Source organism: Bradysia coprophila (assembly GCF_014529535.1).
Source record: "Bradysia coprophila strain Holo2 chromosome IV unlocalized genomic scaffold, BU_Bcop_v1 contig_81, whole genome shotgun sequence".
Taxonomy (NCBI): Eukaryota; Metazoa; Arthropoda; class Insecta; order Diptera; family Sciaridae; genus Bradysia; species Bradysia coprophila.
Window position 1 is genome coordinate 4,589,083 of NW_023503375.1, and position 15,801 is coordinate 4,604,883.

Below are 15,801 nucleotides of genomic sequence, written 5' to 3' on the forward strand. Positions count from 1 at the left end.
TAACATGTGCCTAATGAAAATTTTGCGAAATTGGTGGGAAAACTATCAATCGGAGTCCAAGCCAAGGTTAACAACGCATCATACGAACAAAATTCCATAATTAAGGCACAAGTTAGCAAGAAGATTTGACGTATTTTGCAATTTTACACTTTCATCGAATATTATATCCTCTGTGTGACTTTCATTTGAAAATGTCAAATCAATCGGATTCAAAAATTTTAAACACGAAATGAAAGAAGTTTGAATTCTGCCAACACATAACACACCATGATTTGTGAACATATTTACCCATCCAATGATAACATTTTCCGTGTCAATATCGTTTTCGTTATTGTTGGAAATTATTGGTTTTGTCATTATTGTGTGATTTGCTAAAGTTCTCTGCTCACACAAAATGAGACGAACGAAAAGCTACGTTTAGTTTAGTCATCTGTTATCGGCAATGACGACTAACATAATCGATCGATGTTGGCTGGTGTTCTCTTATATAGCAAAATGTGTGCCAAATCGGCCAAATCTAATGAAGTAAAAGATTTCGTGTCACAAGCCAGAATGTATAATATAATTACTGCACTGTGGTACTGATGGCATTCAAAAAGTTAGAATTTTATCACGTCACTAGATTCTTTGTGTGTCCACGCACTTACGCCTTTTAGTTCTCCATTTAAACGAACAATGGAAGCTCCTCACACTTTCCATTGTTAAAAAGTAAACAGAGTAGCTTAAGTCTTGATTTTCACTTACGAAAAAAGCACTTCGTTTTCCATCCGTTTATACTTTAAACAATAGAAAAGCGTAGTGGAGGCAAAACGGAGAAGTTTCTTTGTGAGTGGAAATCAAGCCTTAAACTGTAATAGCAGTCGAAAAAAGTATTCCGTTTTGCCTCAGTTTTGGCTCCGTTTACTTGACAGATCGTTTTTAACAAAGGAAAGAGACTTGGCTTGCGTAACCTGAGCAAAACGGATTGTTTTTTTTTTGACTGCGTGTGGAGTCCACACACTGTGGACCCTAAAGTATGGTTTTCACTTAACAAAAAGTACTCAGTGTGAGAGCCGTGAACGAGCGAGCTGAAAAGTAAACAAAGCAGAAATTTAAAAAATTCAGTTTTGTCTCTCACTCGGAGTACTTTTTTGGTAGGTGGAAATCAAGCCTTAAGATTTTTAGAACTTCGCAACCAAAAGTCTACGCCAGCGAAACAACAATGGAAAATCTTGTCCCACCGTTCGGCCATTCGCCCATTATTCGCCTTCATTCGCTCATTATTCGCCCAACACTGTCCCACCATTCGCTCTCGTTTTTTTCCCTCGGTTCAGATAAACCAAAGTGTGTAAGTTTGCTTCTGGTGTTATATCAGCTGTTTCACTCATACAAATACACAGCTTACACTGCTGTGATCGTGCGATAGACACACGCAACGTTGGTAGTGAATAAAGCCGTGAAAACAGTGTGATTGAATGAGTGAAACAGCAAACTGAGACACAAATTCGGATGTATCTTGAAACTATAAAAAAATTCAAATTAATTTCTTATCCCTGCACTTCAATAAATTGCTGTCTGCTGTCACTGTACTGGGAATTTCATATGCTCTTAAAAATGCATATTCATATGTGAGTAGAGTGATTCAATTTCAAGTAATTCTTTTTTATTTTACTTTATCAACTGTACAGAATGACACCGTATCATGTTCATATTATGCAGATTCAATATTTAATTTCATGGATCGACATATCCATTTTCCCTCATGAATAGAATAGTGTTTCTGTTTCACATCAAATTAAACTGAAAATTATGATTGTATCATAAAATGTAATTTATTCTTTGCATATACGACGACACCATCGAACCGGGGTGAAGTAAAACTTTAATACCAAAAAATTTAATCTCAATACTTCATGTCGTTAGTCGCATAAAATTGTTAAAGTTTCTCGGGGAAAAGCGAAAAAAACGAAGAAAAATTGCGGAAAAAAACCTTCTTGTCCAAACAAGCTTAAATCATTGTAAGACGTGATCTGAATTCCTCACAAGTCATCAGGACCTTTTTCGGTATAACGGTAAAGAGTGTACTTTTACACCTTTTGAATGGAACGGAAATTTTGTGATATTTAACTGCTATTTATGTATGCTAAAAAGGACGTTGCACAGTGTTATTATACAGAGAACATGGTAAATTGTATTTTTAAAGTACCGAAAACATATTAAAGTGATTTTTTATCACAGATTGCCATCCTTGGCATCATTTTTTTAAATGTTCATTTTCGGAAATATAAGTGGAACATGAGTTGCAGATAAGGCTAATGTCCAACTTATGGATTATAAAGGAAATTTAAAGATCTCTCGAACAACATCATCGAAAAATATTCTCATTTGGATGGCTCTGAGTGCTTTGCAAATAATTTTCGGAAATAATATTTGCTCATGTTCACGGTGGGGCTTAACGAATTTTAAATAATATAGGGGAGGCGTGTACTATTCAACGGCCCATTACACGCGTAACCGCTCAGCCGTTTCTAAGAACTACTAATATCGTCGCCTGACCCCACGGAAGTTGCTGGACCAGTGTTTGAAAGTGGAATCGGAGAGGGACGAATTGTAAGATCAACTGTGTAAAAATTATTGCTCTCGGTCACTTGGTCGCAGGTAGGAAATGCAATACCGGTATTAATACCGGTACCAATACCGGAAATATCCAATATCGAATACCGGTATTGACCAAAAAATACCGGTATTAATACCCCTAGTCCCTAGTGCATTCCCTAGTCGCAGAGCAATAGAATCTGAATGTCGATATTTCCCCTTCTTCAAGTGGTGACGAAGCACCCGGCCAGTTTCATTATGTCGGTAAGGAAAAAAGGCTGCTTAAGAACTGAATGTCTTAGTTTTTTCATATAGCTAATTTGAAGTATCAAATCGTCCCAAGAATGAAGTCTAAAGTAGCGATATAAAAAAAAACTAAGACACTTAGAGGCATACCGTCGAACAGTTTTTTACTTATAATGATGAGACTTATCAATAAAAAATAAAGTTGTTCAGCCCCATAGAGAATTCCTCTAAAACTAACGAAGTAAAAGATTTTGTATCAAACACTCAGAGCTCGTCAGGTGCTTTTGAAGATTTTTAGACACGACAGTGTCATATCAGTTTTGGTCTGCTTCCGGAAAAATTCACCTCACTTCTCTCAGCTGACGGGATTGTGTATGCCACCTTAATGGTTGTATCAAATATAATACGTATGTCATGTCGGTTTGTAAAAGATTAAAATGTAAATTTTGATGTCGGTACCATTAGAAAAGGTAAAATTTATTACGATTGTGCTGGATTGTGATTGCATGTAGTATCGTTGCCATTCTTATTATTATTAAAATAATCGTTTGTCTGCGAAAAAAGGAGAGCGCACCCAAAACATTTTCCGTAATGAAAGTCAGAAAAGTTTTAAAAGAAAACCACCCAGACATTTCGTATACATAAAAGCAAAGAGAAAAGTGATTAAAGCGAAAGTATAAGATTTTCATAAGATAAATAATACGAAAATAGTTTTGCATAAGAAATGTGTGTATGCTCAATGCAACCGAAAAGACGAAACAATTACAGGCAGTCAGAAATTCATTTTTGGATCACAATACACATCATACACCAACCAGCCCAGCCAGCCAAAATATTATATGGATACAATTTTGAATTTAATTTCGAATGATAAATGCATAGAAATACCGATGTCATCTCTATTTCCAGCATAGAATTTATTTTGCGGTATCAAAAGGCATATTATATTTTGGTGTATAAAATGTGTCTATACTTTTTGTGTGTGTTGCACGTACCTACGGTATAGAAGCACACATGTCTGTGCCTCTCATTTTATTTGTATTTTATATATGGTTTACATGTTCCGTTCAAACACGTACTCTACACGGTACCTATAGTCGGTTCGGTTGAATAATAGTTCATAAAATTCATTTAATTAAAAGCAAATAAAATGCATACAAATACACACCAAATCCACCCTTTACTTAGCATTAAAACAAATTTCACCAATTTTGTAGTATTATAACGTTGTATTTAGTCCGTTTGGTTTTAGGGTGGCGGCGGTGGTGTGTGCACATATACCGTTGGACTGGACTGGTTTAGCGGTTACCAAAATAAACATTGCCTAAGCCATTTCCATATTCTTTATCGAATGTCCCGGAGGCTTGGAATATGTTGGAATTTAAAATAACAAAATGTAACATCCCCCTTTCGGGTATAACATCAAAAAAATAAAAGACGAAACAGCAAGTCGGTACACGGATGTGAAATGGTTATTTGTTTACCAAGGGGAGAAAATTGTGAATTGCAAATGTTTCCAACCAGAGCGAAGCAATGTGAACATATAATTTTTCATCCGTGCGGCGTGAATAACCTTATTTTCTCCATTCAAATTCGGTGAGACGATGTCGGTTTGTTGACGCTCTATCTTATGACAGTTTAGGTGAGAAATGTTTTAATTTCTCAACTATTTTTTTCAAATGGGGCGAAGAAGAGTTTTGGTTGTTTTGCGACCAGAAAACGACTCATTACCGTGTAAACAAAAACCATTTTCTGGCCGCAATACAACATTATACCGTACTGTCTCGCTGGGAAATTATTTGTTTCGACTTGTGGAATTGGGACGTATTTTACTGGAGAATCGAGTTGGAGGGGAACGTCACTCACCAGATGAGAGTGAAATGGATCAGGTTGACTCTCGGCACAGAATAATGGTGGCTGACACTTGACTTCGTAATGATTCTAATCGGATTCTAATTGGAATAACGGAAGCGACATTGGAATGGAATCGTTGACCAAGAAGGAGCTCACGGAGCATACATGCGGTGTATGAGAACTCTCATATGTGTCTGGGTTGAAGTAAAACGACACCACCGACGGAGTAAGGTAAATTTAATCGTGGAACAAAAATTTTGGTATATTTCAGTTCAGAACTATGAGAGGCAATTGCATTGGAGTTTAGTGACTACAACCAGTTCCACAAAATCACAATACATGGCGAATTTGTGTCAATCTGACTCAAATCAGTGTGACAGACAGTACGACTAACATCACCTTTGTACTAGTAAACATCAGGGCACATGCAATCAGTGGCAACAGTTACCGTCCCATAGCACACCATTGGGGAAGACAGCTACCATCACACAGTCTAAGGCAACAGTTACCCGCACACCATTGGGGAAGACAGCTACCATCACACAGTCTAAGGCAACAGTTACCCGCACACCATTGGGGAAGACAGCTACCATCACACAGTCTAAGGCAACAGTAGCCCGCACACCATTGGGGAAAACAGCTACCATCACACAGTCTAAGGCAACAGTTACCCGTACACCATTGGGGAAGACAGCTACCATCACACAGTCTAAGGCAACAGTAACCCGCACACCATTGGGGAAGACAGCTACCATCACACAGTCTAAGGCAACAGTAACCCGCACACCATTGGAAAAGACAGCTACCATCACACAGTCTAAGGCAACAGTCATTCATTATACTGCGCTCAAAAGGAATTGTGGTAAATGTACGAAAAGGCGAAAAGGAACATCAAGAATCAGAACGGACTCCAGGTGAAAGTAGATTTAAGGAAATTGAAAATTAGATAATTATCACAATAGTACACGAAAAATTTTGAGGGTTCTAGAAACCATTAAATTCATTATGCTTAGAAAAAGTTTTTATAGTCACAACCAGAGGAAGAACTTATCTATACTATACAAGTCTAAATAGTGTTGCATGGAAAAAAGAGAAGGTGACGAAAATGTTCCCACTACGAACAGTCTCAAAAAATAAACATAAGTCCACCAAACTTCGAAGAGCGCAAAAGATATGCTTATTGAATGAAACAGGGCTTTGTTCAAGTTAAAACTTGGAACCCCGTGTGAACCTTAGTTGAGACTAGGTACCAGGAACCATAAGAAGTTGAAAATTCCTGGGGACCTACGAAGAAGTATTAGCTCAGAAATTCCTGGGGACCCACGATTGTGATGCCTTGGCATCACACTCAATACACGCTATGAATTATTAGCGTTTGAGTCGCTCGTGAAGAACAATTTCGTCACAAATTGTATCGATATTAGCAACGATACATTCCAATAAAATATTGAAATTATAAACATAGCTTGGTCAGGAACTTAAGTGTGTCGCACAAGCGACTGAAAATGCTTAAAATGCAATTCTGCATTACAAGCATATTCAGCCGCTCGATAAGTGGGACATTTGGGTTCGTCGCCAAGTTGATGTCTTAGCGTTATGAGCAAAAATTCAGTCAGTCTTTTTGGAACCGCGATTGAGATTAGTTCTTCTTTTGGAAACGACAGTAAGTCTAGTTTTGGTATTTAATAACAGCGACGGTAGTGAAGTAGTGAAACTAAATTTGGTGAATTACCGCGAGATTAGTAAAAGAGAGAAATTATTGTGAAGAGTTAAGAAATCAAATCAAAATAAAGTTTTGCGTTTATGTTAAGAGTATTACCGTGAAAGTAGTACAAGAGAGAAATTATTGTGAGAAGTTAAGAAATTAAGTCAATGTAAAGTTGTGTCTTTATGTTAAAATAGCCAAAGTTGCAGAATCAAGTTCAGTATCGTATAATATCTGTAGTAAATCTTATAAATCATAAAATCGTATCAAATAAATGTTCAACCGATAAACCAGTGACTTTGAATTAGAAATCTTAATAACATCTTGGCACACCTTTGGATTAGAGGACATAGAAATTTGTCTCCCGCCGGACCCGGGGTACGACACATTCCTCGTCCACGGATCGAAACGCAACTTCCCACACGCCGCAACAAAAATGTCCCAAGGAGACAGTAATGTTCTATTTCTCGTTGTAACTGTCACTTTGTTTTGGTTTTGAAAAATGGAGAAAAACTTATTGTTTGCCCCATTGGAAAAACAAGAGTTGAGGAAATACAAATTTCATGAATCTGAACTATTATCAGAGCGACCAGCAACAAAATGTCAAATTTTCACCGCATTTGAATGGAGAAAATAAGGTTATTCACGCCAAACGGACGAAAAGGTTTTGTTTGAATTTTATGTTTTGGTCGCGCCGAGGAGGGTTTCTTCCACTATATCTCTCTATTGACGTTCGAGGCACTTTTCACTTTTCTTTACCATATATTGATGTAGTCAACTTGAATGTCAATCCCTTCGGATGTATTATGATGACATTTTTTTTGCCATTCATACCGCACAGATCATCACACATCAGATGAAAACAAAATAAAATTTAAAAGGATAAAAATGCCACAGTAAACATTTTTAAATGTAATAACCATGTACGTACACACACTCACCCACATTTTGTAACCCATGTTTTAAAACGAAAATTATGGAACCACAGAATTTTCTTTCTTGAAAATCTCCCCATTTATTTGTACAACTCTTTGGATGATGGCGAATTCATAGTTGAAAAGAATGAACGTTATAAAAAATGACGCATAATTCATGGTAGCAATATCCTCTGTGCGTTTTGTGTGTTGTAAACATGTCGTGTGCTCTTTAGGTATTTTTTCTTCCCTACAAGTTCTATGCGAGATCCATAGGTACGGACAAATAAGCAGACATATTTTTTTTGTGACCCTTCTGGTTCACCCTCAACTTAATGTGATGGAACATCGTTTATAAAAAAGCGCATTTTATGACATAAATTTGAATAAATTACTTTAAGTGCTCTGAAAAATTATTGTGCTTTTTTTCGCTCCGGTCTCCGTAACATTATGAAACGGAATGTTTACGGGTTAAACGGAATATGACTTTTATTAGAGTTGGTCTGACATTGATATCGAAAATTTAAATAAACTCACTCCAGAGAAAGAACAGAAGAAATAAAATTAAAAATCGTTCCGGTGTACAGAGTCGTCCAAGGTGTGTTAGGTCCTACTGCAAGGGCATATTATTGAAAAATTTATTTACAGAATTTCATTCTTAATTTACCAAAATTTACCGATAATTTTCAGCAAATTTTCAATAAATTTCGGAAATTTTCAGTCAGCAGTCACCAAATGCCAAATCTTTCCGTTATGGCACCTCCGAATTTCATTAATAAAATGAGATAAGAGGATCTGTCAATTTCTCATTGGTGCCAACGTATCTTTTCAATACAGCATATTATGCTGAGCATAACAAGAATGTGTTGTAAACACTATCGATGTAGCATAAATTTTGTGTTGTAGCATAGATTCAGTGAGGCGGTAAGCTTTTATGAATGAAAATGAAAACCTAGCGTAAAGGAACAGTTAGCTTTTGTATCGGCAAACGTATCTTTCCAGCGAATTTCCAATACAGCAACTTTACACAACAAGGCGTTGGTGTAAACCCTATCGAGTCGCTATACAGCTTTGAAAATATCGCATCGTTATGAACTACACACTATCAGTATGTGTTTGTGGACCAGCTGGTGAATTCAGCAAAAGCAAAAACTTGGGCTTTCCACAATTCCATATAAATGATTGGAACGAGAATCTCGTTACGAGATTACATGAGGAAAATAGAGTTGCAGTCTTGGTCGCAGTGGACTCTGTGTAAAAAAGGCTAATCAGGTATCCCCACGGCTCTTCCAGCCTACCTAATCTGTTACAGACGGCCATCTGTTATCGACAACGACATCAATAATAAACGACAAGGTCTGACTATTGAGGTCTTACATAGCAAAAAGCATGTTCAAAACAAATGAAGTAAAAGATTTCTGAAATCAATCTATGAAAATCTTCGATAATATGTAAATAGTTTGAACAGTAAAACTGTTAATATGCTTGTCGTCTGCGGCAGGTTAATTTCCTTGAAGCTTAGGATAATTTTAGAGACTGAAGATCAGAGATAATGATCCAATCCCATTCAGTACCAAGTTTTCATTGATGTTTTTGCAAATCGTAAAAATAATCTACGTGGGGCCAGATATAGGACTGTTTTATTTACAGAAATTCCCGAAATTTACTGAACTTTTCACGATTATCTGCCCTTCGTCTTTAGTATTCCGTAAGCCGTTTATTGCCGTCTACTCTCAGCGACTAGTTGCAGTTTTAAGGTTTCGCAGGGGCTTGGAGTCAAAAAAGAGAGGCGACTGTGTTAACAATTACTTTATGTGTCTACTTGAGGATAAAATTTACATCGAGATTGCCTATCTAAGTTGAACTTTTCGCTTTACAAAATTAAATTAAATTTTCTCTAGTTAATTCGGCTTTGTGTTTACCTGAATGGATCATCCATTTAGGCAAGTCCCATCTTCTTTTTCAACGATTCTGGCATTTCTGGTGGTGGTGGACGTGGCATTCTGAAGAATACTTTTACGGCATCGTAAATGAACCATTGAGCAGCGGTCAATGTACCGATCATGACGATTCTGGGAATGAGACCAGCCCACAATCCTGAAAGTTAAATTGTGTAACTAGGGGATTCTCCTTGAAAAAAAAAACAAAACAAAACGAACCAGCCCAGCCAAGTTTCTTGGCAACATCCATGGCACTAGCTCCCTTAGCTTGATTTAGTTTGGATACGACAGTATCAGCTGGAGTAAAAAAATAATTTTTGTTAGACGGGAGAATTAATCACGACCACAAACTTGTTTACCTGGATGACTAACAATAGCACAGAAAACACCAGCGATGTAACCTGCGAGAATTGTTCACAAATTCGTTTCATTACAGACTTACAAATGGAATAGAAATCGAAATACCTGCAGCGAATGTAACAGCTAGTTGTTCACCTTTTGTGCATTCAGCACGAGGCTTCGGAACTACGTATCTAAAGGGAAAGAGAGTCGCATGAAAGTCAAACACAACGAACAAATTAAGCAGATACAACGACGACATACTGGTAAAGTAATTCCAATGTTTTTTCAAAGCAAGCGAATTTCATCATCGTGTACGGAATTTGTCTCATCCACAACGGAACCAAACCCTTGTAGAAGGCAGACATGCCTTCAGCTGCTGACATTTTTGGCAATGCTTCACGCAAAGTGTTTGCGAATCCAGGGGTGGTCTGAATTTTAACTTTGGCAGCTTCCATTGGCGATAGAGCTATATCGGCAAAGAATTCAGCACTGGCTGATGCAGCTAAATATAACAATGTACGATAGACGTAGGCATTCTCCTCGCCAATCATGTTAGCGTAGTAAACTTTGAACACTTCGTAGAATCCAAATTTGCAAAAACCTTGCATGGAATAACCGATGAATGTTGGCGACCAGCCTCTGGACAATCCCTTAATGCCGTCCTCTTGGAGGGTGACTCGGAATCCATTGAAGACTGACTTATATTTGGCAGCGTCGACTTGCAAACGACACTTGACCAGATCAAGGGGAACGACCATAGTGTGAGTCGATCCGCATGAGATTACTCCACCAAGAGCGCATAGGGCAAAGTATTTATTGGAACCGAATTCACAGGAATCTGTAAGTTGTCGATTTAATGAAAAATGGAATTTGGTGTTGGAACTTTGACTAACGAACCTCCTTCGGGTGTTGCCGCTGCTGAGATGTTTCGGCCAGCGACGAGTTCTTTGTTGTCGCTTGAACTGGACGCATCGCAATGGGCTGTGGTAAAGGGACTTTTGAACGATGAGTTTCGTGCGGCTTCCAAAACAGAATTAAACATGATGTCGCCTTTGCGCCATTGAAAAAAAATGAAATTTAATTAACGGAACTACTATACCTCAAGAAAACACAATTTTAAGTGTCCACTCCACGCAACAAAAAGTACTCCGTGAGAGAGCGAGCTGTCAAACAAACAAAAAATTCAATTTTGTCTCTCACACGAAGTACTTTTTTGGTAAGAGGAAACTAAACATTAGATTTATCATAGTTCTAAAAGTCATCGATGTTCCTGGTCAATTAAGTGATTCTTAGTTATGACATTTTAGCGCAAAATTTGAATTCGTTAAGTCGCTTTCAAATTTTTCGCCGAAATAACTGACTTTTATAACTCTAAAAAATATGTTCAGAACTGAAAAAATCCACTGTAGAGGCAAGACGTTAATAAATAGATAAATTTATGTCCCAGGTGTTATGATTAATGATTAGCCCAAAGTCAAACACCAATTGTAACTTCCGCTTATTACCTCAATTGATAGCCACTTTAATCTCAACGAGTTGGTCCACTTTACCGACGATTTGACCTACTTTACCGATGATTTGGTGACCAAGTTTTACTGAAAAATTTCCAGACTGGCCTAAAGTGACGGTAAACTGTTATGCTACCTATATAAGACAAATGATGTAAATTTGTTGAACTAAGGGAGAGTTCAATAACAAGAAGTAATTTCCATCGTTTGTAGTTAGGGTATTTCACTAAAGACGAGAGATGAACTTTGTGAGTAAATTAAATTTCTTTCGTATAAATACAAAAAAGATCTCTCCTTTATGCGCAATTTCCCGTCCGAAAATTACAAAATTCCCGAAAGTTTTACTTCTTTAGAATCAACGAAAACTTTAAATTTTATTTAAAAAAAAAATTGCATAATCCAACCCATCTAACTCAATGATTATGAATATTAACTTGAACTGCATTCTATTTTCAGTTGATGCACAAGAAGAATAAAAAAAACCTTTGGAACATTGCCCAAAATCAAAAGTGCTTTTCGTAGAGTATAATTCAATGTCACCACTACTATTCTGTGATCTCTCGAACTCTTATCAGAGAATTATGTAATTTCATTGTCAAAGTTACTTTTTAATCATTGAGTACAAGGACCCATTCAAAACAAGAACATCTTCCTACATAATATTTCCCTAATCTGTAGACCACCGACACTCATTAAATTCATCGATTTAAATGCATGACAAATCGGTTGATTATTTTTCACAAAAGAAATTTATGAAAGAGAACACTTTGTCACGTCTCACCTTAATTTATCACCTAATTTTATGCAGAATATTCGTTTCTTTCTCTTTATACCAACGATCACTTCTAAACCGCACAGCAAACTGAATTATTTAGATCCTTCTCGTGTGGCTAATTGCCGATTTTCTCTTGAGTTAATAATAACGCAAATGGTGACGACGCTCTGAACATATGTGAATTGTATTGCCACGTCATGACGATTGTAGTTAGGTGGATTGAGTGAACAGACTAAAGTTTACCGAGGGGAGAAAATAGGAAATTCCAATAAAAGCGATGTGTCCAGAACAAAGCGAGGGCAGGGCAGCAATTTCGCTCGAGTTCAGTTTTTCTATACGCAACAGCAACTCGTTACACCATTTCTGTAAAAATATTTCTGAAAGCTAAGTGACAGTTCAATGGAAAAAAGTTCTATTTTCTCTCCTCGAGAGAGAAAGTGCTGCACTTTTTCACTAGAAATGTCATTCAACCAATCCTCAACAAAACGCAAATTTCTCATGACTTGAGGGTTTCCCGATGAGTAAAAGCACCTCGAGCTGAAGACCACGTGTACTTTTATTCATCTGGATAAAGATAACAAATTACTATTTTCACAAAATAGACATTTTTCTCGAGATTTTTCTCACCTCAGCGAATCTTCGGACGCCAACAAAGACTTCAAATTGTTGTGAAAAGGTATACGTTGATCTCTACTTGTAGCCAGAGCGAAATGAAATTTCCAACTTTTTTCTCACTCGGTGTACAAATTAATATTATGAATCGATGTAAGCAGCGCTTCTTCCTTCCCTGGCACTGACTTGAATCTAAGATCTGCTACTTCGAAGAATCTAAACTAGTCTAGATGATTTAAGGAGTCGTAAGTCTTGTGGAGTTGTAATTTATGAGGAATGCTAATTCGTTACAGATATAAGCAAAACGCTTTTGATAGAAAAGTCTGTCCTGACTCCTATTACACTGGAATCCTTTGCATTTGCTTTTTTCGCGTGCAACTTTTCTTGAATTCAATTATTTTTCTCGACCAATAGACTGTTTTGGGATGTCACAGATGATCCGGTGCGTTGAAGAAATATTCTGGATGCTGGGAAGACTGACAGTTCTTCAATACAAAAATTGGTTCAGCTTCGGATATTTTATTTAAACTCTTTTTGTCGTCGAGCTTTGGCACCTTTCACAGGCTGCAGGCATATTGATCAACATTATAACTAATTGACTATGGAGTGTATTACATCGTTTCACAAAATGCTCTACTTCATTTGTTAAGTCTGTTTTGAGATGTCATTGGCAACTTTTTCCGTCACAGCAACGCACTTCAAGCAAAAGTGGTACTCTAAATAGGGTACTGAAACTTGACAGTGCTCAATACAAAATTTTACACTGTAAAAAGAGTGTGGATAAAATTTCATACAAAATAGTACTCTATTTGGCAGCTGTCATTAATAGCACCTTTGCTTGAAGTGCGTTGGTCACAGTCGAAAACTTTTCGAAATGCAAAATCCTTCTTGTAATCCAGTTTAGTCGTTGGGCCTACGAATAGAGACACTAAAGATTTTACATCATCCACTTACTGAATACACATCCGAATTTGCATCAAAATTTTGTCAATGCGATTGGTTAAGCCTTATACATAGCCTTTGCATGAACAATGAAATCCAGTTACAATACAGCTCATAATTCGTATTTAGAGAGATGAAATGATTGCCTTTACCCCATTCACATTTAAATAAATGCTTCATCTAAATGGAACTAATCAACCGAATAGTTTATCTTGATTCCCAGCTTCGATATTAATGTAGCTTTGGATTGGTGTAGGTTAATAACACAGGATATCCACAAATTTCACCGGCTTTTGTTTAGTTTAGAAATCAAAGGATTTAGATTTTCGTCACCACAATGGATGTTGCTTTTTGTGTACGGACGTTTATATGTAATACAATGAAGAATGTAAGCTTTTATGTGTGCACAAAACTAATAATTTATCAAAACTTACTTGGCTCTTTTCTTATAGAAATTTACTTACAAAGAGATAAAAAAATAAAGAAAACTTTGTAAATCAGGCGACAATCCTGTAAACGTTTCTGCCTAGACTAATCCATTACAATTTTTCTCTTTTTTTATTGAAAATTTCCGTTTTCATTGAACATTTTTCAATGGTCAAATCCATAAATCTTTTCTCGAAATCTTGATATTCAATGCCGTAAATTTTCCATCATAAAACATTTTCAAAACTTTTCACTTTCAAATTTCATGCGAGCAAGCACATACAAATGTACAGGGTGCTGCGGGAATTGGTCCACTTCGGAAATTTTGTATCTTTTGTATCCGACTATAATATGCTTGTCTGTCTGAGTCATTGAAAAATCTGCTCACAAAATGAAACGTAAATATTTCCAGACAACGTTCCTTTGTGTGGTCCCTTTACTTAAAATGGCTGTTAGCTAAAAATTTCGAATTTACAACACAATACTGAAATGGAAATTTCAAATTTTCAATCAAAATTATTTCCATCGCAACATTTTTTGATTGCATCGCTGCTGGTTACGTCTCAATTCAACATTTCTAAATTTCCAAATCGTTTGCGACCATAACGTATCCAGTCGAGACTACCACTTTATCACATAAACTCTATACAAACAAATTCATTCAAAATCAATCTAGTTACACATCAAATATCGCATTATACACGCGCACAAAGTATGCGCGTATGTTTTCATTGTAGTGTGTTCGTGGACAGTTTTGTGGGCATTTTTATGATTTGCTGTTCATGCCCACAAATTTCAAGATTGAATACGAGCTAAAGTATTTACCGTAGTACAACCGAACTGGGGAAGATCGATAGAGCTCAAGAGTCTTCCCCGATCTTCCCCATAATAACATTCATAATTATTGGTTTTGATTGCGAACGAACTCAGTAAAAGGTATCGTTCCCGTGATATATATCACGGGAACGACTATGTTTAGATAGTGCAAATATGTATAAAACCAATAATTATGAATGTTATTATGGGGAAGATCGGGGAAGACTCTTGAGCTCTATCGATCTTCCCCAGTTCGGTTGTACTACGGTAAATACTTTAGCTCGTATTCAATTTTGAAATTTGTGGGCATGAACAGCAAATCATAAAAATGCCCACAAAACTGTCCACGAACACACTACAATGAAAACATACGCGCATACTTTGTGCGCGTGTATAATGCGATATTTGATGTGTAACTAGATTGATTTTGAATGAATTTGTTTGTATAGAGTTTATGTGATAAAGTGGTAGTCTCGACTGGATACGTTATGGTCGCAAACGATTTGGAAATTTAGAAATGTTGAATTGAGACGTAACCAGCAGCGATGCAATCAAAAAATGTTGCGATGGAAATAATTTTGATTGAAAATTTGAAATTTCCATTTCAGTATTGTGTTGTAAATTCGAAATTTTTAGCTAACAGCCATTTTAAGTAAAGGGACCACACAAAGGAACGTTGTCTGGAAATATTTACGTTTCATTTTGTGAGCAGATTTTTCAATGACTCAGACAGACAAGCATATTATAGTCGGATACAAAAGATACAAAATTTCCGAAGTGGACCAATTCCCGCAGCACCCAGTCGCTCGTCGTTATCGCTTTGTTATCTTGTTATGACTAGAAAAATTTCTGTAAACTTTAAATCGTTGCATTATGTAAATTAAATTGAACATTTGACCGTACATACAGATACAGACCGGAAATGTTTATTGTGACGCCACCTGGAGAAAGTTATTATGGCTGTTAGACTGGTGGCGTAACGTTAAGTTGTGTGAAAAAGATTTTATGTACAGCAGAAAGTGCCAAAGTATATCGGCCGTAGATGGTATCTATTGGAATGTTGAACTGTGGCTAATATGGTCTTATATAGCAAAACGAGTAGTAAACCAAAAGAAGTACAGTATTATGGGATAATCTTTCGAAAATA

At 36.7% G+C, this 15,801-nt stretch overlaps 1 protein-coding gene across 1 annotated transcript; it reads right to left on the reverse strand.

Annotated features, from left to right (window-relative positions):
- Window positions 1-9,086: 9,086 nt before the first annotated feature.
- LOC119072266 (phosphate carrier protein, mitochondrial) lies at window positions 9,087-12,022 on the reverse strand. The gene is made up of 7 exons (XM_037177457.1): window positions 11,865-12,022; window positions 10,473-10,625; window positions 9,837-10,413; window positions 9,699-9,766; window positions 9,593-9,634; window positions 9,453-9,530; window positions 9,087-9,390 (listed from the first exon to the last, which is right to left on the reverse strand). Exons 2-7 carry the CDS (start codon window positions 10,615-10,617, stop codon window positions 9,233-9,235), a joined length of 1,068 nt encoding a protein of 355 aa, XP_037033352.1. The 5' UTR covers window positions 10,618-10,625; window positions 11,865-12,022; the 3' UTR covers window positions 9,087-9,232.
- Window positions 12,023-15,801: the final 3,779 nt, after the last annotated feature.